The sequence below is a fragment of the Syngnathus scovelli genome, chromosome 12, assembly GCF_024217435.2.
Source record: "Syngnathus scovelli strain Florida chromosome 12, RoL_Ssco_1.2, whole genome shotgun sequence".
Taxonomy (NCBI): Eukaryota; Metazoa; Chordata; class Actinopteri; order Syngnathiformes; family Syngnathidae; genus Syngnathus; species Syngnathus scovelli.
In genome coordinates this window covers 2662495-2683125 of record NC_090858.1, presented here as the reverse complement: position 1 = coordinate 2683125, position 20631 = coordinate 2662495, and the positions used below count along the sequence as shown (strand labels likewise).

At 41.0% G+C, this 20631-nt stretch overlaps 2 protein-coding genes across 7 annotated transcripts in view; both read right to left on the bottom strand.

The window, feature by feature from the left end:
- Positions 1–6396, bottom strand: part of ehbp1 (EH domain binding protein 1) — a 60950-nt gene extending 54554 nt beyond the window's left edge. For 4 of the 5 annotated variants that reach the window (XM_049737105.1, XM_049737107.1, XM_049737108.1 and 1 more), the window contains exons 1-5: positions 6028–6396; positions 4908–5320; positions 2785–2842; positions 2486–2581; positions 2167–2220 (exon numbers count right to left, since the gene is read on the bottom strand). In XM_049737105.1, coding sequence (XP_049593062.1) covers positions 2167–2220; positions 2486–2581; positions 2785–2842; positions 4908–5011 — 312 coding nt within the window. In that variant the 5' untranslated portion in view covers positions 5012–5320; positions 6028–6396. The remainder of the gene's footprint in view (positions 1–2166; positions 2221–2485; positions 2582–2784; positions 2843–4907; positions 5321–6027) is intronic. The other variant, XM_068652506.1, reaches the window with a different exon arrangement.
- Positions 6397–8398: 2002 nt separating this feature from the next.
- On the bottom strand, positions 8399–19439 carry b3gnt2b (UDP-GlcNAc:betaGal beta-1,3-N-acetylglucosaminyltransferase 2b). 2 transcript variants are annotated; one of them, XM_049735436.1, is made up of 4 exons: positions 19275–19439; positions 19059–19187; positions 14803–14880; positions 8399–12288 (listed from the first exon to the last, which is right to left on the bottom strand). In XM_049735436.1, the coding sequence occupies exon 4, from the start codon at positions 12271–12273 to the stop codon at positions 11083–11085; it is 1191 nt and encodes a 396-aa protein (XP_049591393.1). In that variant the 5' UTR covers positions 12274–12288; positions 14803–14880; positions 19059–19187; positions 19275–19439; the 3' UTR covers positions 8399–11082. The 2 variants fall into 2 exon arrangements, with proteins under 2 accessions (XP_049591393.1, XP_049591392.1); XM_049735435.2 differs by having other exon boundaries at positions 19059–19328.
- Between the last annotated feature and the right edge of the window lie 1192 nt (positions 19440–20631).

The window sequence follows — 20631 nt, the reverse complement described above, 5'->3', positions numbered from 1 at the left end:
GGAGTCGAAAGCGAGACGCCAAATGGACGGATGGGGGAGAGGGATGGAACGTAGAAGCGGACAGAGAACGCTCCTTAACGTGCTTTTGCTAATAAACCAAGCAGAATTCAATACTACTACAAGAAACCACGCGATTGGTGATACAAAAGTAGTGCTTTGTCGCCATTTGTCTCTCAACGTCCTTTCAACGACGTTTGTATGACTCAGGGCGGGCGAGGAGAAGAAAGTGTCTCCTTGTATATTCAACTCTTAAGGTTCAATATATGCTGCGTAAATCCCCATCCGCAAAGTGAAGTTAGATTGCGATCTCTTTTTTTTTTTTTTTATCCTGGTTGATATGCAGATGCCTGAACATGTCCATCAGCACAATGCCTTCAAATAGAGCCGTCCAATCTTTGCGGCCTCGCAATTTGCCCACCTTTTTTTTTGTGATAATGTGCACCTATTTGAAATGGGGTGAAAGGCAAGGGTAGCGTGCAATTTAGAGATACTGCCGCGCTGCCACTTAAACGGGCCGCCACCTCTCTGACTTGTCGTCCTACAGCTCGCCCTCGCTTGATTATACGATTGGCCTTGGAAGAGGAACAAATAGGCAAGGGGGGGGGGAGAAAAAAAAGGCAGTGTTTGACACTGCCGTTTTCAATGACAAAATACAATCTTAGCCGCTGCCGATAATTCAACGGGGAGGGATTAGCCTCGCGCAAGGTTGGGCCTCCCCCACCGCCAGATTAAGAAGAAGACGGAGCGTGGGGATCTTGAATTTCATCATCTCCGGCGTTGGGGGCACAATGGCGTATTCTTCGCTTTTCTCCTATGTCGTCTGATGAGGGGTTGAGGAGAGCTGGGCTCTCCTGCCGCCGTATACATTCGCGTGTATCTAGATTCTCAAACGGCACTGGGTACAGATGCCCGACTGTTAGCCAAATGGATAGAATAAAAATAAAAAATACACAGAACATGTGTATGACTGTATTTTTAGCATGTAAAAGGTAAGTGGACAAAAAAAAAACAGTCCAAGTGATGAGAATGGCTGCTGAATTAGGTTACACTACACCCTAGTGGTCAAATTGTTAATAGCACTCATTTCTGCATTCTTTTAATTGGGTCTTATTAACTGGACAAACTGAAGGGCAAAAAATATTTTTGCTGTCACTACCGCAACTATCTTGATAAGGTACACGTGCTGCTATTTTGTTTTAACAAAGTATAATTCAGACGTGTGCTATTTTTCTGATCATGTAAAAGGTTATTTTATTTTTTGGGGGGAGTTGAAACGGTTTAATGGCATTTCCGTTCGATTCAATGGGGAAAAGATGATCTGACATACACGTGAACAAATTCAACGGACAAAACCTCTTTAGCAGAAGTAGCATGAACGCTTTACACTTTCTTTGGCCGTATTAAGTTCTCAAAAAGCAAGTGGGACGAGGAAAATGTGTCTATCGGGCAGCATTCCATCACGATAAAGGTGTGCGACTAATTTCGGAGCTGTCATGAGAGTGATCATTAGTCAGGTATGCAGAGACCAGCCCAAAAGAAGTCACGCCGCCTCCCTTTGCGCTCGTACTCTTACGGGTCTCCCACGCTCTGACCGCAGAACGGCGGCTGACCTGCTTGTCATGTCGGCCTTCTATCAAACACGAGAAGCCCCCCGCCTTAACCCCCCCAAGCACTTTCTTAGCTTGTCTGTTTGATGTGTACAAAGAAAGTGACGGGAGGGGGGGTCAAAGCGCCAGTTCACCTAGCATTCCTCATCTGCCGCTGAAATTCTTGGAAACATGTCTGGGTGAGAGCTATCAAAGAATTCAGATGCATTTTTCATACACTGGACACAGTTCACTTGAAAAAAATGATTTACAAATATTCAACAATATTAAATATTTGCTATGATTATATATATATTAATATAATTCCTAACAAAATAATATTGGCCGTTAAAAAATATGTAGCTACATAACTACATTAGCGTCATTTCATTATGTGTCAAAGCTTACATCAGGAACTAATGTGAAGTACCACTTTGACCACACGGTGGCAGACTCTGCATGTATGTAGCAAACAAGACTTACCTTTCAAACCATCCACATGATTCAAGAATAAACAGGGTAGACATGGAATAAAAATCGACCTCAGCTAATATATATATATACATAAAAGATGACTTACATTTTCAATGACAAACGTCCATTCTTTGTCTTCAAATTCCTCAGCGTGTGGATCCTGCAATTGCACACAGCACTGTTACATTAGCATTAAACACAAAAAAATACATTTACCCAAAAATACTACAGTTAAAATACAAGAGTGGGTTAAGCCTGCGTTAAGAAAAATTTTAATTTATTTATCCCTTGCTGAATTATTGAACACATGTGAGTGCTTGTTTATATTGTCATTACTCACAAGCAAATTGCCAAGCAGCAGAGAGTAATGCATGTACTACATTGTGAGTGAGACCCTAAAGTAAACAAAAACAAAAATAAAATACCTTAAAGAGAGTGACTGTGATTTCAATATTCTCCGGTACGGGCCACACCACCACACCTCGGTAGGGATTTTTGATGCCCGGTTGCCAGCTGTGAGCCTGCAAGCCAGGATAAACACAATCAGCATTTATTTATTTACAGGCGTGGACAAACAAAGAAACATCATTACAGGGAAAAACGTGACATGATTGTCCTGAATCTTAAGCAGTCCGTGACGATCCGCTATGTTGGCACGCCCTCTAGCGGACAGAAGCAATATTCAATGGGTTATGTTTGTGTAAAAATAATGCTAAGTACAAACCTTGGAGGATTTCCGTCGACTCCTACGTGTCCAAACCACCACCAGTTTGTCTGGTTGCCTAAAACACATGACGGGATAGAGTTGAGTGGGGGAAAAAAAAAATACGAGACACAGTAATTAACCTCTTTCACGCAGAAATCCAAACGTGGAGTTCTAAAAAAATGGAAAAACCTTATTGGAATTTGTATGATTGATGATCATGGGCAAGTTTCAAACACACACACACATTGCTCCTTGCATAAATAAATGATGAGAGGCTGCCATTGTGTACATACACTTGCTGATACATGCAGGAATGGCGAAACACTTAATACTTGCTCCATTATGATTCAGCATCACCATAAAATGAAGTAACATTAAGGCTTGGTGGGGATGTTGTGGTTGCCCAGACCTTCCCGCAAAGCGGAAGGAAGGAAGTCGTTCACTTGTAAGCGGGTTCATTACAGGTCAGCGTCACAATGACAAGACATTGTTCAGTCACCACTTCAATGCCGGCCATTTTAAAAACACAGGATATTTTAAGGGCATAAAAAAAAAAAAAAAATGGGTGCGCCTGGTATACTAATGACATATTTGCATCATGGCAAACAGCTTTTATGGGTTAATTTAAGCAACGGCAAAAAGCAACGTTCATTTTCCGACTGACAACAAGCAACATTTGTAGTGACAGGCCTTGGAGAAAACCTCCAAATGTGCCACGGGGGGGGGGGAGGGGGTGACGTCAGCCAAGTTGGCAGGAAACGGTCGGTCTGGCAGCGGCGTCGTGGCTACCCGCCATGATGAACGCATGCGGAACACAAGAAACGTGTCACAGCCTGACACACGCTGCTCGCTGACAATCAAAACACTGACTCAAATCTCAGATACTGACATTTAAATTTTAACATTCACTGGTGGTGTTACCACGTTCATGACTTATGTCCGATATTAATCAGTTTTTTTTTTTTTTAAAGAAGTCCTCACTGAAGCAGTCTCTCATATTTGAAAAATATTTTGCCTATTTTTTGACCAGCTGGCATCCCGGAACAAGACACAATCAAATTATTTAAAATAATAAAGACCCAAGGGGTAAGCAGATGGACATCTAAGGGGAGGACATGTTGAGAAGGAAAGTAAGTTGACACCTTTAGAAGCAGCGAGGTCATGGATTCAGGCAACATGACCTGACGCATTATTGAGAAGTCAAGAAGTCATTTTGAGGGCTAGCTCAAATTAAAGCCTACAATTTCCAAGCCTCAAAGGTTCCCTGAACCTCACAAAATGGTCCTCCTCCAACTCATGGATAAATCCCATCTGTGCTGCACTCGCGTTGGCAGACATCTGATATGTAACCAGTTTTTACCGATTCCAATCTGAAGGTATCAGATTACAAGCGGAAAAAGGAAATTAGGTCACTTTACACCGCCATGACTCATATCCCTATTGTACCACTTGAGAGGAAAATAAAGAAATAAATCTAAGCCTTATCTCCTGAACCGTGCAGAGATTTTTTATTTCCTGTCAGAATTGATGACATCATAATGAGAATAATAAACTGAGCTGCTACTAGTCTAGCATGACAGCAAACACACAAATGGATCTAAACGTCAACATAAAGACATAAGACTTTCCTTTTTTTTAGTAAAGGTAATATTATTATTGTTTTAGAGCTTTCAAAGTTGAGCCCGCCCAGCCCAGCCCTCTCCGCTCAGAAAAGACATTCCCTTCATTCCATTCCCTGACACATCTGTCCCAGGTCTAGGCGGTGTGCTGGGGCCTGCGTGGATCCCGCCTACGGCCGAGCCGCTTAACAATGCGTGCCTGCGGGCCTCTCTGAAATCGCTACGCTCTCTTTCTGCGCCTCTTCCTGGAAAAGCAGACTTGCTCCCTTTTCCAGGAGACAGCCAGCACGTATACAGACGTAAATGTAGACATTCGATAGGTCATCATGAGACCTTTGAGAACATCCAAAGGAATAAAGCAATGCCTGCTAACAAGCTGCTACCGCGCCAACAAGCCTGCACACCAAAGTCTGTCAAGTACAACCGAGAGAAATGAGTTCTGCATTCCGACACACACTCGCACAATTTTCAAGGGGCTTCAATGACAGCGTTGTGGCTACCACGTGCATACCCGTCACTCACCATTTCTTGGTGCATTCCACCATGAGCTCCTGGTAGGACGCCACAAACTGGAACTTGGAGGCGTGCTTCCCAACACGTTGTAGTCGCTTCCAAACCGAAGCCATGTTGTAGATTTCCCTGTCTCCTTCTTTGAGTTTTGTTTTTCTTCGCTGTTCGCACCACTTCGCCCTAACGTTTACCACGGCCAGGCGGCCAGCAGATACATAGTTAATGTCTTAGTGAAAGACACAGACGATATAAGACATCCAAGAATGGCGGCGGAAGGAGGAATCCCGATGTCAGGATTCAGGATCTCAGCGGTACAAGTGCGGTGCGACGTGCATTATCTTGTGAAGGAAAACATTCCACAATTTCTAACAGCATGATGAGTAATCCGCTGGGTGTTGATGCTATTGTGACATCCCAGGAGGTTCCTGCAAAGCAGAAGGAAAAGTCACTAAAGTTAAAAAAAAAAAAAGGATTAACACTCATGATATGGCTCAAAGGAATGTAGAATTTGATATTTTTCCTGTAAAAAAAAATCTGTGCTATTCATTTTTAAGGGTTATGTTGTTAAACTGAGTTTGTGTTCCTTTCAGTCTGTTTTGGATCATAATTTAACATTCAACCTAGACAATTATTAAAAATTATAGGGGGTGGTGGTTAATTATTCACAAATTGTCTTCCTCCCTAACCGCCAGGGTTCGTTTGTCAAACAAATATTTCCCGCTTTTTTGGCAGAAAGTAACGGCACGTTCCGACTTACGTCCACATTCTGGTTACGTCGCCACAGTTGGAAGAAACAAAACAGTCGTAAACCGAAGACCTGCATATTCATGAAGAAAGTCCCTAACGAAGCAGGTTTTCAATTAAACAGTTGCGTCAGCTTGCAAGATAAATAAAATTTAATTTTAAAATCTGTCACGTTTAAAAGCCACCCGTTATAAAAAGACATTTAGTGAGAGGGAATATTATTAGGGACAATGCTGATGAATCCAGCAAATACTCTGTGTAGATTTTTTCTTTTTTTTTTGGGTGGCTGATGCTGAATCCAGGGAGTAGACTGCGCCACGGTCCGTTCTCCGCTAACTCTACGAGGCTAACGTCACTTTCGCAGCCACCGAGCCCGGATGACACTCACCTTGTCGTGATAGCCAACGCCCCGGCTGTCGGCTAACCTTAACAGAGAGTCCTGGGAAGAATTATCAGCGTAATGGTCGCCTTCGTTACAGTAGCATCAAGCCCCTAGTACTACTACGAACCAGCTAGCCTGTTAGCTAGTAGCCATCATAACAGAGCGCGAATGGAAACCGTTGCTCGGCCGCCTTGACACATTAGCTCCAGCGGAGTCACAAGTGACTCGCAAAAGACATTCATAGGAATTTGTACCCCGAGGTAGTTAATTTAAAGGAATTTAAACCCCCGTGAAAACCAGTAGCGACTCCCACAGCAAAGTAAAGTGGGGATAGTTGGAAGTACTTTGGTCGACCGCTTTCTGTAAAGCTAGACAACCTTTGTACGAATTCATTTAACAAAATAAAATCGAAGCCACCACATCCGGTCAATTAACGCACACACGCAGCTTGTAAATGATCTTACATATATTTCCCCTACATATACGTTTTATTCAAACACATATTAACGGCTTTATAATATTTAATCTTGAACGATCTACATTATTGGGGAGTTAAAGCTATTATTTTGTAGGGAAATCAATACATTTTCCTGCGCAGCCTGTTAAGCTTGATTTCCATCGTCTCTGCCGCCGCCTTGATGGATGACTGAAAACGAAGAAACGCCTCCGGGAATCTCTCGTTGGTGGCATTTTTCTACAATTTACAGCGTGTTGATGCACTCTGGGACTTGTTGTTTCTCCAAGAGGAACGTACTGTACGTTTAAAAAAAAAAAAAAGAGGAAAAAGAAGAAAACAAAAAATACCAAAACATGAACAGGCCACTATGGAATAATTGAAATTATGTATTTAAAGCGGGTGGGAGGGCTGTAAAAAAAATTTTTTTTACATGAATATATTGTGGATGTGTTAGGAAACTATTTGAAATTAACAGGGTTTCATTGTATAGGCGTAGAATGCCGTAGTGATCAATTGAGGGGCTTAAATTTAACCTATACTGACTCTGCTACAAGTAGGATGAATCTAGCAGACACAGGAAGATCTCCTTGGGTATTGTGATATCAAAGCTTTGTGCCTTTCATTTCCTTCTCTGTTTGCATTAATAAGTGAGCAAGTACAACAATCGATAAGAGCACAGCTCGGCATCTATCCTTGTAAGTGAAGGGCAGACGGCGGAAAGCATGCCAGGAGATGCACTGAATAACAGGAAATGGGGATATCATCATCACCAGCCCAAAAAATAAAAAAATAAAAAGACAGATTCAGCTCTGCATGGCTGCGCTCCAATTCAATTGCCCTATCAGCTGTATTTGCAAGTACTACTCGAATGGATCATTCACCCACAACACATTCCACTAGATGCAGGCTCCAGTAACTCACCGTCCTGTAAGCAGGCCAGCTCTTCAAGTGGTTGCTGTTGGCCCACTTGAAGAGAGCTGTTAACAAAGCAAGACAAGTCCGTCCTCTAGATAATAACAACACTGCAGGCCTGCAAAAGATCAATCCAAACTCACAGAGTGTGCCATCAAGGCCTCTCAAGGTCTTCCCTGCTGATTTAAACACTGTCATGTCCTGGCTTCCAGTTGTTTGTGGGTAAAACAATTGATTCAATCCAATGTCAGTTTTTATTTTTTGTCATGTAAATGAAATCTACCCAAGGTCACCAGAATCAAAAGTACTGGTGCCCAGATTATATCATTTCAAAATCTGTCCCAATACTTTTGAGCAAAGTGAGATGGACTTTTTAGGTTATTTAGGGCATGGCGTCATGAAAGACTTTCTGTATGCTGCTGATGTGTTTGGGAAAAAAAAAGAGAATGGGATCTTGTGAGTCACTTCGTCCTCATTTTCTTTTTCTCGCAGTTTGCCTCTAAGAATTCCAGGGAATGAAAATGTTTAGTACACAAGATGAAGTTTTTAAAAATAATCTTTTGAAACTGCTCCGCAGCCTCAATAGGGCCAATAAAACGCCTATGCGTTGCTGCCCTCTTTCGGGAGAGGCGAGCACTACAGCAATCATGTACAAGTTATGCTATTTACTGTACTGTATGTACTATGGTGCATTGAGATACGAATGACCCAACGAACGAATACATTTACTGCTTATTAAATGGACTATTCTTGTTGTTAAAATTTCCCCCTCATAATTGTAATTATTGTCATAACCTTTCTAATAATTTTCACAAACAATCATGGACTAGGTATTGGTATTTAAATGCTCATTAGGGGATTGGGTGTTTTGATGCAAAAGGACCGATTTATTTTCCAATTATTTTTTAGGGTGGGAAAAAGGTGATTTACTTCTGTGGAAATCAGTGCAAGATGATGTTTGAAGGGCAGAAGGACTGTTTCAGCAGAAATGAATAAAATTAGATGACGGAAGCTTCCAAATGTCTTCATTTTATTGATGTTGCAATAAAAACTCACAGAACAGGATACTGTAAAAACAACAACAGAATACACAATTATCAACATAATCCAAATGATAAAAAGCAGTCACACTTACATTTCATCTTTGACATATCAAAACCACAAACATCAGGTTTTGTATTAATGTCGCTAACCGTATTGATCGTCATTTAATTTTGCCCCCCCCCCAAAAAAACAACAACTCTTTTCTCATTTTTTTTTTGTCCAATGTCATACAATCGTTGGTCGGTATCACAACATCGTATCATATACCACTTCTCGTTTGTACGACCACAACCGTCGTTTAGCAAACATACCAGTCTTTACCCTGAGTGCGGTTTTAAAATAATTCTGCACACCACTTTCAAAATGTTCCTGACATCGGGTGGAATTTCACCTTAAAGCTCTAATATCGTGAAACTTATGCAAGTAGTGTACTGTTTGTACATCAATTATAATATTTAATATTCATTCCTTCTTTAACCTCACGCAACAAAAAGCTAACACCAGTGTTTTAAAGTCACAAAACGAGAAAAAAGACAGTGAAAGTATTCCAAGGAAAAAAAAATCTAAAAATGTTGACAGAGCAGCGATGACTTTGAACGTAAACATTTCAAGTAATCATGAAGGCATACAATGTCATCAAAACTGTGTCAATTCATTTAAACCATTTTTGCATTTTTTTTGTGATTGTCCTATATGAGTGAGAACATAAATAAGAAGATACTTAATAACAAAAAAAGAACCTAAGCGTTTATCTTTACAGCAGCGCAGATGACCAACCTGACCAGCAGGAGGCGTCTTAACCCGCTTTCATGCAGCACACCATCAATTTTTTTTTAATTGATTATTCAAATTGGTAATAACGGAAGACGATTGACAATTAAAGCTAATCGACACCTAGCGTCTGAACTTTATCTTCCTGACAGACGTGTAAAAAAATATTTGAACATTTTTTTTACAGTGTTAAGTACATGAAGTTAGTCAGACATTTGTACAACACAAATTCTTAATTTCCTGAAAATAAAAACGTGTCATTGCATAAAACAAAAATATTTGTATCCGAAACACACACACAAAAATCATTCCTAACACAAAAAGCTTCTTAACGCAAACATTCTGTCCTGGAAAATAACCAATTTCCAAATTTTCCGATTTCCTCTCTCGCTTTGCGTTAAGATTGCATCTTTGCCGGATTTTGGCATCACAAAAACATCACACAAGCAGGCTGGCAAAGTTGACACCCACAAGGACCTTAACCGCCAATATGGCCGACACATTAGCCCTGATAAAATACCAAATGGATGACGGAAGCAGCGGCAACTAAGCCTCCAGTGGTTCCACTAACCATCTTTCAACTAGTTTGTCTTCCTGGTGTGAACAAAGCACACACACGGACCTTACAAATCAAGGATATTGAATAAATTGCTAAAACAGCTTCACGGAAAGCTGTCCATACTTGTACTACTGGTGACATAAAATTCAACTAGTTAACGTCTAGTGCTGCTCTATCAACACATCGTGTCAACTAGTGCAGTTTGGCCACACTAGCAACATGTAGTTGTCCTACTAGTGTGCAGAAGTGTTAAGCATAGAGTTGCCTATGTCATATTTTACAATTTTTGGAAAACAAAACAACCATTACCAACAATTAGAAATTGACATGAGGACGGTAAGTCAAAAAAAAAAAAAATGTTACTAGGTAAATGATACCAATAAAGGTGCATCAACTATTTTTGCTCCACCAAATTTGACAAAGGCAACTGTGTTATTGAAGAAATTATTTTTTTCGATATATGTATGAAAGGATATGAAATGAGAATACTGTAGATTTTCCAGCTTCTGAGGTAGTATCAGGGACAGGACGGCAGCTGTGAGAAATATGACGGGTGTGAAAAAAAAAAAAAAAAAAAAGAAACACCAGACGTTGATGTGACATTGCGAAATGCTGCGTCTCCGTGAGAAAGGCACGAAACCTAGTCGCTGAAATACCCATTTTTTTTTACGCTGAACTTCTACGTATGACCCGAGCTTCTGTGGTAGCATCAGAGGCTGGACAGCGGCTACTCGAAAGCTAACAGCGGGTACAGTAAACACCAGACACTTCTCAAATCTAATTTGTAGTATGAAATTATATGAAAGGCACAGATCGATAAATGGTCAAATCCATCTCTGGTAAAGATTTTCGGACTCTGAAGACACTGTTCAGAGACCACGCCTATTTTCTCATGTCTGTTCCTATATAATACAGCATTTTGGACGCCCCCCTGTGGAGAGCGGACAGTGTTAAAGCGTTTATAAATAGTTACAGCCGTATAAATATGTGTGCCAAAGACACATTTTTGGTTCAAGCTCTTTGTACAGCAAAGCGAGAAGATCAAATTCATAAATAACGGTGCCACTTTACAATAAGGGGACTCTCAAATAAGGTTTTAACTAATAATGATTCGAGACGATATGGTACATCGATAAACGGCAGGTGGTCAAATTTAGCCTGATATTAAAAACTAAAAAAATAACCACAAGTACCCTTACTGTAAAATGGCAGCCAAAAATACTCTGGTGCTCCCAAATGGAGCAAACCTTTCCAGGCTGAAGTTCCAAATGAGCACAGCGACAAACTGCCAGCTGCTCAAAATAATGGTGGGCACTTTCTACTGGCAGTTGAGGTCGGACTGGTTGAGCCAGGACCAGATTTGGATCATCTCCTGCGGAGTGCGCGGGTGGACTAGCATCAAGCCCTTGTAGGCGCATGGGATGTTGCGGTACTTCTCCTCGATGTTGAAGGTTCTGAAGCCCTTGTGTTTCTCGGGGGCCAGCCCCAACTTCATCAGGCATATGCCCGTGTAGACGTCATCGATGGGGTAGAGCGCGACCCGGTGGGAGGCGGCGTGCAGCCGGGCAGCGACGCTAGCCGAGTACAGGTAGCCACCGCCGCCGGCGTAAGGCGGATACGAGCCGATGTACATGCTCTCCGGGATGAAGTACTTCAACTTATTGTCCCGGTGCGGCCCGGCGTTGGTGATGACGTCGCCCACGAAGAGGTCTGCGGCTTTGGAAGCAGACAGCCCTCCCAGGAAGCTCAGGATGGCGTAAGTGTTGACGAAGACGTCGTCGTCCCCCTTGAAGATGAAGCTGGCACCTGGGCAACGTGTCTGGATCCAGTCCAGAAAGAGGACTTCCTTGATAGTCAGGTTGAAGAAGGAGTCCCGGAAGTCCCACTGAATGATATCCCGATGGTGGTCGCTCTCGTAGCTCAGCATCGGCGACAGGTCCGGGTGGTGGTCTCCAGCCATGGTCTGGCCCAGGAGGAAGATGGTCACCACGGTGCGGTTGGCGACCACACCCGCCCTGCCCCAAGACTGGCGTATGGCCTGACGCCTGTCGAAATGCGGCGCCAGGGACTTGACGGCTAGCAGCAGGAAGGGCTGCTCCTGGCAGATGTCCGGCTGGTCCATCAAGACCGGGTAATAGCGGCAGTGCATGTACAGCAGGAAGTCCTTGAATCGCAAAGGTAGGGAGTTGTAGTCTTTCACCCAAGTGGTCACCCTGGTGTCGGGTTGGCAGGAGTTGAAAGACACGTGGGTTTCATTGAGCCAATCGGGCAAGTCGGCGGTTCTTTGATTAGCCAGGATGGGGTTGTGTCGGAAGTCCAGAACCTGCTGCTGAAGGTTCCAGTAACCCGAGCTCTGCGTCATCTTTCTCCAGAAGGGCTTGGAGGGGATAAGCACCTTGTCCTGGAAGCCCTTGTCCCGCCCGCCGTGTCGGAAGATCACGATGAAGATGAAGACGTTGACCGTCATGATGGTCAACAGAACCTTCAGTTTCATCCGCAGCAGCGCCATGACGCCTTCGCGCACCTGAACACACAAATATTCACAAATATTTCACATTTGGGAACAAGACCCCAAAACGGTTTCCTGTGTCTTCTCAGCCATGTCTTCTTTAGACTGTTGCTTGTCACATCTACCAAATTGTGCCATAAAAAATAAAAATAAAAATAAATCTTACTTTGAGAAGCATTTCTGAGTCAAGCACAAGACACCTGCTTTTATCTCGGCCAACCGCCTGACTGATTGTGTTTGTTGTTTGAAAAAAGTCGGATCAAATTCCACCGCAAATCAATAAATAACCAGAAGATCTCAATGCTGGTCGATGTGTTGATGTCCTGTGACAATGTCTTGTCAAGACAAACGCGCACAACGTCTGCGCGCTCTGGATGCCGGCCAAACTAAACACCGTAAAACAATTGAAAAGCCTTTAAAAATTCACTCGCCGCGGTTATCGAGTAACCAGCACATCCCATCCAAGAGAATCTGTGTTGTTCAAATTCTTCTTTTTTAGGAGTAAAAAGTGATGTGTGCCCTAATTGGTAAATAAAGTGGCATGAATAGTAATATTATTTGTTTTAATCAATTTATGAATTTTAATTCATTTATTTTCTTAATTCATTTTTTAAAAAATAACAATTATATAATTATAATAATTAAAAACCTAATTGGTAAATAAATAGACATGAATAGCAATATTTGTTTTAATTAATGTATGAATTTTAATTCATTTATTTTCTTAATTTTTTTTAATAATAATTATATAATTAGAATAATTAAAAACCTAATTGGTAAATAAAGTGACATGAATAGCAATATTTGTTTGAATTAATTTACGAATTTTAATTCATTTATTTTCTTAATTTTTTTTTTTAAATAATAATTATAAAATGAATAGCCTCCATGCTATTCACATTAGCTTTCAAGTTTGTACACGTAATTAACGCGCCGTTTCGAAAAGAGGAAACTCCACCCGATTGATCAAATTGGATGACGAGCCGTTTCCTCTCCTAGCAACAAGTCCGCACGCTGTCGTGCCCTTGTTTACCTTCCAGTACCCGCCCCCGTCGTTTTACGTGTAAACACAGCACAGCCGAAACACAAAACATCAGTTAACAAGTGCAACTTGTAAATTACAATTTACACTCTCCCAAGAGCCCAGTTTATCCCCGAAACACTGCCGGAATTGTAAAATAGAATTATTTCCATCCGTATTTTATAATTATCAGTGTAACTGATGAAGTCGCAGTTTTACTTGGTACGCAAATAATTTTTGTGCGAATTTATTTTTGTTTCTTGTTAGTTGTATATAGTTTGTAGCAGTATCTTGTTAATATTAAATTGTAATAGAAATTAAAAGTAAATCCAACTTCGGGGGCACTTCCTGTTTTTGGGAAAGAAACGGGAAGGTGACGTGATGCAACAGCGCAATAGTTAACGGCCGACCTAGGAAAGGTCGCGAAGTTAATAAAACAGTTTAAGTAAACTACCCGGTTGTTCACCGGCAGGCCATATATATGGTTTACTTTTGTATTTGATGTGTATCTTTTGTAAATCTAAGTTTATATATGTTTGTCTCACCAGTTCTACATTCTATCAAAGGAATTAAACATCTATATAAAATAATTTTTGTCTCTTAGTGATCAATCTGGTATAATCAGTTTTCTGTACTAGTTGCCAGATTAAAATAAACTTCAGCGTGACTTCTGTTTTTCAGTTCTCTCAATCCATGACATAACTTCCTTTTTTCATTTCCCTCTAGAATCGACACGACTTGTCTTAGCCTTGTTTTTGAAGCGCTCACCTGGCTTGGTGAATCGCTAGCTATGCTAACGCTAACACAAAACGTGTCTGTTTGGTTACAGAGCAACTCGTCCTCCCTGCGGGGTAATTACCTTCCAGTTCTGAGTACAAGCAAAACGACTCCTGGGTTTTGAGAGAACAAGAAGCTGGGAGGCGGTCCGAAAATGACGGCACAACAACATGTTGACAAGAGCGGAGCTTCCCGACGCTCATTTGAACTCCAGCAGTGGCACCTTACCTGGCCGGTGCTGTATAATTGCATTTAGGCTTCACAAAATGGTGCACAATTAATCCTGTCAGCCATTTTGAGTTGTCTTTTTTTTTTTTTAATACAACTGTAGGAACTGTTTGCATCTGTGGTTGTTTTTCAAATGAAAGCCGAGTGACTCATTTAACGTTAAACAAACTTTTGGGAACTGTTGAAGTGGCTTCATTTCCACCACGACACATTTCCTCTAAAAATCGCGTGCAGTGTTGTGCAACTTGCCTCTTATTACCAATTTACAAATCATTAGGCTTCCCGTTTTGTGTTTTTAAAGCAGAAGTTGTCAAAAACGGACGTGGCGGTAAAACCTTTGCCTTAGATTGGTATTGTTTTAATTCATATGGTATTCCAATGTTGAGACCAGACCCAGGAAAGGTATGGCACATTTAAATACATTTAACTTAATACATTTGTATACTGATATTTTTGAAAAATATAAAAAAGGTCGACCAATGGACGCATTGTGTTGGTCTTACCTGTGCTGCTGAGCGGGCACTCGTCTCGTCACAACGTCGTCCCTCGGCTCGCCCGCTTACCCCATTCTTGGTTCCGCCCTGTTGGGGACATAACGGAAATGGGAGATTGCTAAGTGTTCATGAAGCTTTAAAAAAAAAAAAAAAAAAAAAAAACACTAGTCAACCCACAGGATAGAGGTAGGAAGTGGTAAAGCCGGAAGTCTCAATTGGGGTTTAGCTTTTATATGATTACCGTATTTTTCGGACTATAAGTCACTTTTTTTTTCCATAGTTTGGGTGGGGGGGCGACTTTTATTTTATGGCTAATGCGACCTATATTCTGGAGCAACTTTTAGTCCGAAAAATACGGTACAATGATCCAAAGCAATTATCACATACGCACACATGACTAGCAATGAACTGATTTTAAATAGGACTAAAGGATGCTCCAGTCTGCAGCCTAGCGGCACCATAAATAGACAAGTGGCGCTGGAGCACCAAATATCTACACTCCACGACACTATTCGCACTTTTGATGTCTCGCACAGACACACAAAACACAAACAGGCACACAGGAAACTTTTGTGGTTAGTTACACACCCAACAAAGGTTTACGGGCCGATGTGATTTTTGCAGCCCGGCTTGTACTCTGTCTTGTGTGATGTATTGCCGCTTGGCGTGAGTTTGAATGTGCGGGGATCATTCAATAGAAACATCCATCTTCAGGCACTCGACTAAAACGAGCGCCAGAACGTTGCGTCAGCTGCCGACATGTCGACACGCTTTTAAATAGAACGGAATTTCTCATTATCAACAAATACTTGTGGGCTTGACTCCGCTTGGCAGAGGTCATCTCTATGTATGGTGCGAGGCACTGGATGGAATCTAAAGGAGAAGATGCAACCGCACGCACACTTTCGGGTCACAACGAACGATCACGGTTTGATCCTGAAACGCGACTCATGGACGTCACCGAGCATAGCCGATATTTGTTGGTTGAGTTGTGTGTGAACAAACTAAAATATTCTAATATTTGCATAATTTGTTTTTTTAACAGGTTTATATTTTTATTCACTATTTGTTTTCTAATAATTTTGTATTTTTCCCAACATTTGTTTTAAGATTTTTTTATTATTTGTGTACCCAGAATATCTATGCATTTTTCATTATTATTATTTTTTTTACAAATAATGTATTTTTAATCTATTTTATTCTATTTCTTGAGAATATTTTGATTTTTGAGTGAAATTTTTTCATAGTCTGTTGCGTATTTTTCATGTTTTTTTTTTTTTTAAATATGCGTGCATTTTGTTGTCTTTTGGTTTCTCCACCCAGTATTTTTACGGTTATATTTAAAAAAAAAAAATTGTCTAAGGTGTAATATTTGTATATATTGTGGATATTGCCACTTTTTTCTTGGCCTAATAGTCACATGTTTTTCATCCTGAGATTATCTTTGCACTTTACTTCTATAAGAGTGAACAAGTAACCTTTAAGGAACCAGTCTGATGGGTTCCTGAGCAAATAGTTCAATATCCTGTCTTCTTCTAGACTCGGCAGCAACTAAACAAGCCACTTCCTCGGGGAGCGGCAAGAGGAAGAATGGGGGAAAACCAGATAACATTTCAAGTGGAAATTCCAGATGAGATCAATCTAGTTTTATCTGCAGATCTACAAGGACTTTAACAGGAAGTGCTGGCAGGATACGAACGCTTGTTCACTTTGTCAATTTGCTGGGCGGGACTGGTAGGGGGGGGTGGGGGGGGGCAAAAATACACACTTCTACTTCATATATGACAAAGTGTGATGACATGTTTTGCATAGTTTGGATGTATTTTGAGAAGATCCAAAGTTGAGTTTGTGACCGATTCAAGATTCAAGATTCGAGACTGATGCCTTGTTTCATGTTCATATGTCCACTTTGCTTCTGTAAAAACGGAATTTCCGTCTTGCAGGGAAGACTTGCGGGGGTTGTTTGGTTTAAGAGCGCTTCCAAAGTCTCCATCTGTTGCCGTTTGGAGTTGGAGCGTCATCCACTGTCGATACTTGAGGCTAAATACAGACCGCAGGAGTCAGAGTCTGTTTTCCAAGAAACAGAAGACTGACTGTAAGCTTTCCTTGCCATTTATGGGGGGAAAAAAAAATAATAAAAATTCTATCCATCCCAGGGAAAGTTTTAATACACCTCTTGGAACTAATTCCATTTTGCTGCCAACGACAAATCCGTCATTAAGCTAATCGTGTTACAAGCTGCACTTTTGTGACGTGCAACCTGAGAGGCGGCCCAGCTGAGCTACTGTGTGAAAAACTGTTTACACAAATCTATTTGCTTTTCAATCCAAGGACAAAAGAGAAGTAGGGCGGCCATTTCAGAGCGCTTTCCTTTTTATTGCATTAGAGAATTGGGATGCACTTCGATTGCCAGGAGTCAACTGTTATGTCAGCATAACAGTAGCTAATGCACATTGGTAATGTTATCAACCTGCTTGTTGTCCGCCATGTTTTGGGAGGGATAATATGACCATGTAGGAAGGAATTGTTACGTAACAAAAGTTTGATCGCAAACACACTACAACGTTTTTATTTGCTTTGGGTTAAGGCATGAAAGGTTTGCCAAAAGCTACTTTAAATTTTTTAATATTCTCTTTTTGGTGGGTCAGGTTGGTCAGGAAGTAGAATGTTGTGAATATTTTTTAACTAAAGCTACCTTTTTTTTTTATTCGGTTAAAAGTTAATTGCCAGCCTGTTTGTTAAACATTATTGGAAAAGGCCCTTGCAAAAATAAATAAAAAAAATCACATGAAACAGCAATGTTGAGGCTGGGGGGGTGACAAAAATATTATTCAGAATTATTTATCTGTATTAGATTTTTGAGTTTTATTCCATTGTGTAAATTTCATCATCATGTGGATAAAAAAAAAAAAAGAGTGCAGGTTTTGGTGTCATACGGAATAATTTATAGTACAGCCGCGTTGGGACGTCACTATAATTACCAGCACCTCATGGGAGTCTCCATCACAGTGACCTCAACATACAAACGAGGCTACGCAAGACATTCACATCAGACGAACAACTAACATGACATAAGCTAAGATCTATTGGAACCTAAATGACGCGACCTGATAAAGATTTACGAGTGGTCATCTGCGACTTCCTGCAAGTGGGCTTAATTCTGAGTGAGTGGACCCACGCTGATGAATACTTTATGAAGCCACATGCATTAGGTGAGCGCGGCAAGGGCGGGGCGTCCTTTAGCTACTAAAGAAGATGGACGTCCATGTAATGAGCAACATGTCCTTGAGTGGGTGAGCCTCCAGACATATATGCGATCCCTTGAGATACAAGTTGAATTTGTTCAATGGCGGCGCTTGTAACTCAAAACTGTGACGTGCCATGCTAGATGTAAACATCAAAATGGAGTTGATTCGTCTATTTAGCAAAGTAGTTGCGATTGTTTTAATACTTTCCGGACTGATATTTTCATTTGCGTCAAGAGAGGGCATGTTGGAGACTGCAAATCAGATTTTTTTTAGGGTGATCACGATGGGAGAGGACGTTGACGAAGTTGCATGACTGATAGTTTGTCTTTTTCTACATTCCATCTTCAGCTCATGTGATAAAAAAAAAAAAAAAACGTCATGATGGAGTCATATGAGGCAAAAGGCTGCAGTAGGAAGGCTAAAAATAATCGCTGGTAATCAAAAAAGACAACACAAGTGAAGTGTGTCAGTCAACAAGTCATGGGATCAGCATATGTTGCATTTCTCACACTACAGTACACCATCCATTGTGTAACATTTGTGAATACATGTCATTTTGGGGAACTCATGTCATGCTATACGATTATTAATTTGTCCAGTTGTATTATCCTGATAATTATTGATCCTTTGTCTAGTTTGTCAAAATAAGCATTCATTGAAGAATATAGTCACTGAACATTTTGTCATTTTTCGACTTTGGTTAATTTATACCATCGGCCAGTGATCACCAGCTGTCTTCAGTGAGTTTTTTTTTTTTTTTTGTATCGACGGAAACACTGTTACGATATTGTAACATTATGCATTAGGTAACGCTGTTTCACCCGTGACACCATGAAGTAGTCTTGGACGCATTTTCCAAGACGCTCACTTTTTCCTTAAGAAGTACATTAGATTCCCCCCCCCCCTTTTTAATACTTGACTGATTTTACTTTCTGCTCCTCACTTTTGCCGGTCGTTTGTGTGGAACTAAAAGTGCGTAAAAGGGATTATCGTTGACGGTGAGAAACTGATAATTACCTTGTCCAGGAGGTTAGCTTACTTGCGGGAACCGCCTCACGCGTTCCTGCTTTTCCCCGGTGCCCGACACAAACTCCTCGGCGTCGGGGTTAGGGGGACTTCAATGATCGCTCGCTGGCTTTCGGGATCCTCGTCAGAAAAAGAAACAAAAATATCACGATAAAACCCGGAAAGGGAACGAGCCGTGCAAGTTGAGTAAATCTTGCTTGAACAGACCTTTCGGCTCGACTTCAGCTCCATGGATTTTAGAACCGTGACGCGAATGGGCGTGGTAGGGGGCGGGGCCTAATTGACAGTCATGGAAATGCCATAAATGAGTTTCTGAGCCAAGTCTTCTTGATGCGTATCCGTAATTCAGTTTGCCTGGGCAAAAAGAACTTTTCAAATATTCCTAATTCCACAATTAGCATTTCAGGTATTTGCAACGCAGTGACTTGCGGTGAGGTTAATGACTGGTGAGGCATTGATTCCTCTGATATAAAACATATGAATCCAATATAAAAGATTAGATTTTGGTCTTAATTGAAATTGAATTTGATTTTAAAGCTTTTAATTGTGTTTTAATCAATTCTACAATGTGACAGCGAGAAAAGGCTGTATAATATAGTGAACTTTTTTTCTTTTTTTTTTCTCAAATTCAGAAGTATTTTTATTCCATTAGTCAAACTGACCTTTTAAATGCGAAGAAAGCTTGCCATACGTTTTAGCCGCCCCGTCACCGTGCACGTCATGACTCTGCTTGGGGTCACACCTGAGGTTTTATTTACGCAACAGCCCTACAGACTGTTTTGACAACATCTGAATGTAGTGTTAGGTGCAATATGTTTGCTGAATGGGTAGGTAGGTAAGTATATAGTTATGTGGTTACTATGCAATGTAGATACAGTAGTTTGCTGGGTATGGGGTGGCACTTCAGCAAAGATTTAAAAAAAAAAAATGTTGGATGTCTTTATATCTTTCTCTGGCCTCCATTACTTATATTAAAGCCAATTGAATCAAGTTTATTAATATTCAAGAAGCACAAATCCCCATTTCATTGTCTGAAAAGCCTTTTGGTCTCCCAAGTCAGAACATTGTATTGCCATAGGGAACTGCAGAATATTGGAGTATTCATGTTTACCGTCAGTCTCCCGTAAATTTGTTTCCAAGAGGAAATTGAGGGCCGATGTGGAAAACTTGAGACAAATATGTTGCATTTGGTCACTTCTGGCTGTTTATCCTCGATGTTACAACAATTCTTAACTGGAGGAGAATATGTGGCAGACCAGAACCAAATACCGCAGCAACGGGCTAAACTAACATTAGCATGTTTTGCTAATTTTCATGCTTTTAGGAGAAGAAAAGGGACAAACGTAGCGACCTGGAGACTGCGACACAGACTTGTGAAAAACCCTCATGCGGGTCACCGTCGTGGTCCAGTTCCAATGCGATCAAGTGTGACAAAGTGTAAAAAATGGTTTAAGCATTAAAGATTTTGCGGTCACAACAGCAGCCTGGGAAAGCGGTCAAGTGACAACTGCAAACAATAAAACAGGTCCAGTCGATTAAATGGAATGACTTATTCTCAACTCTG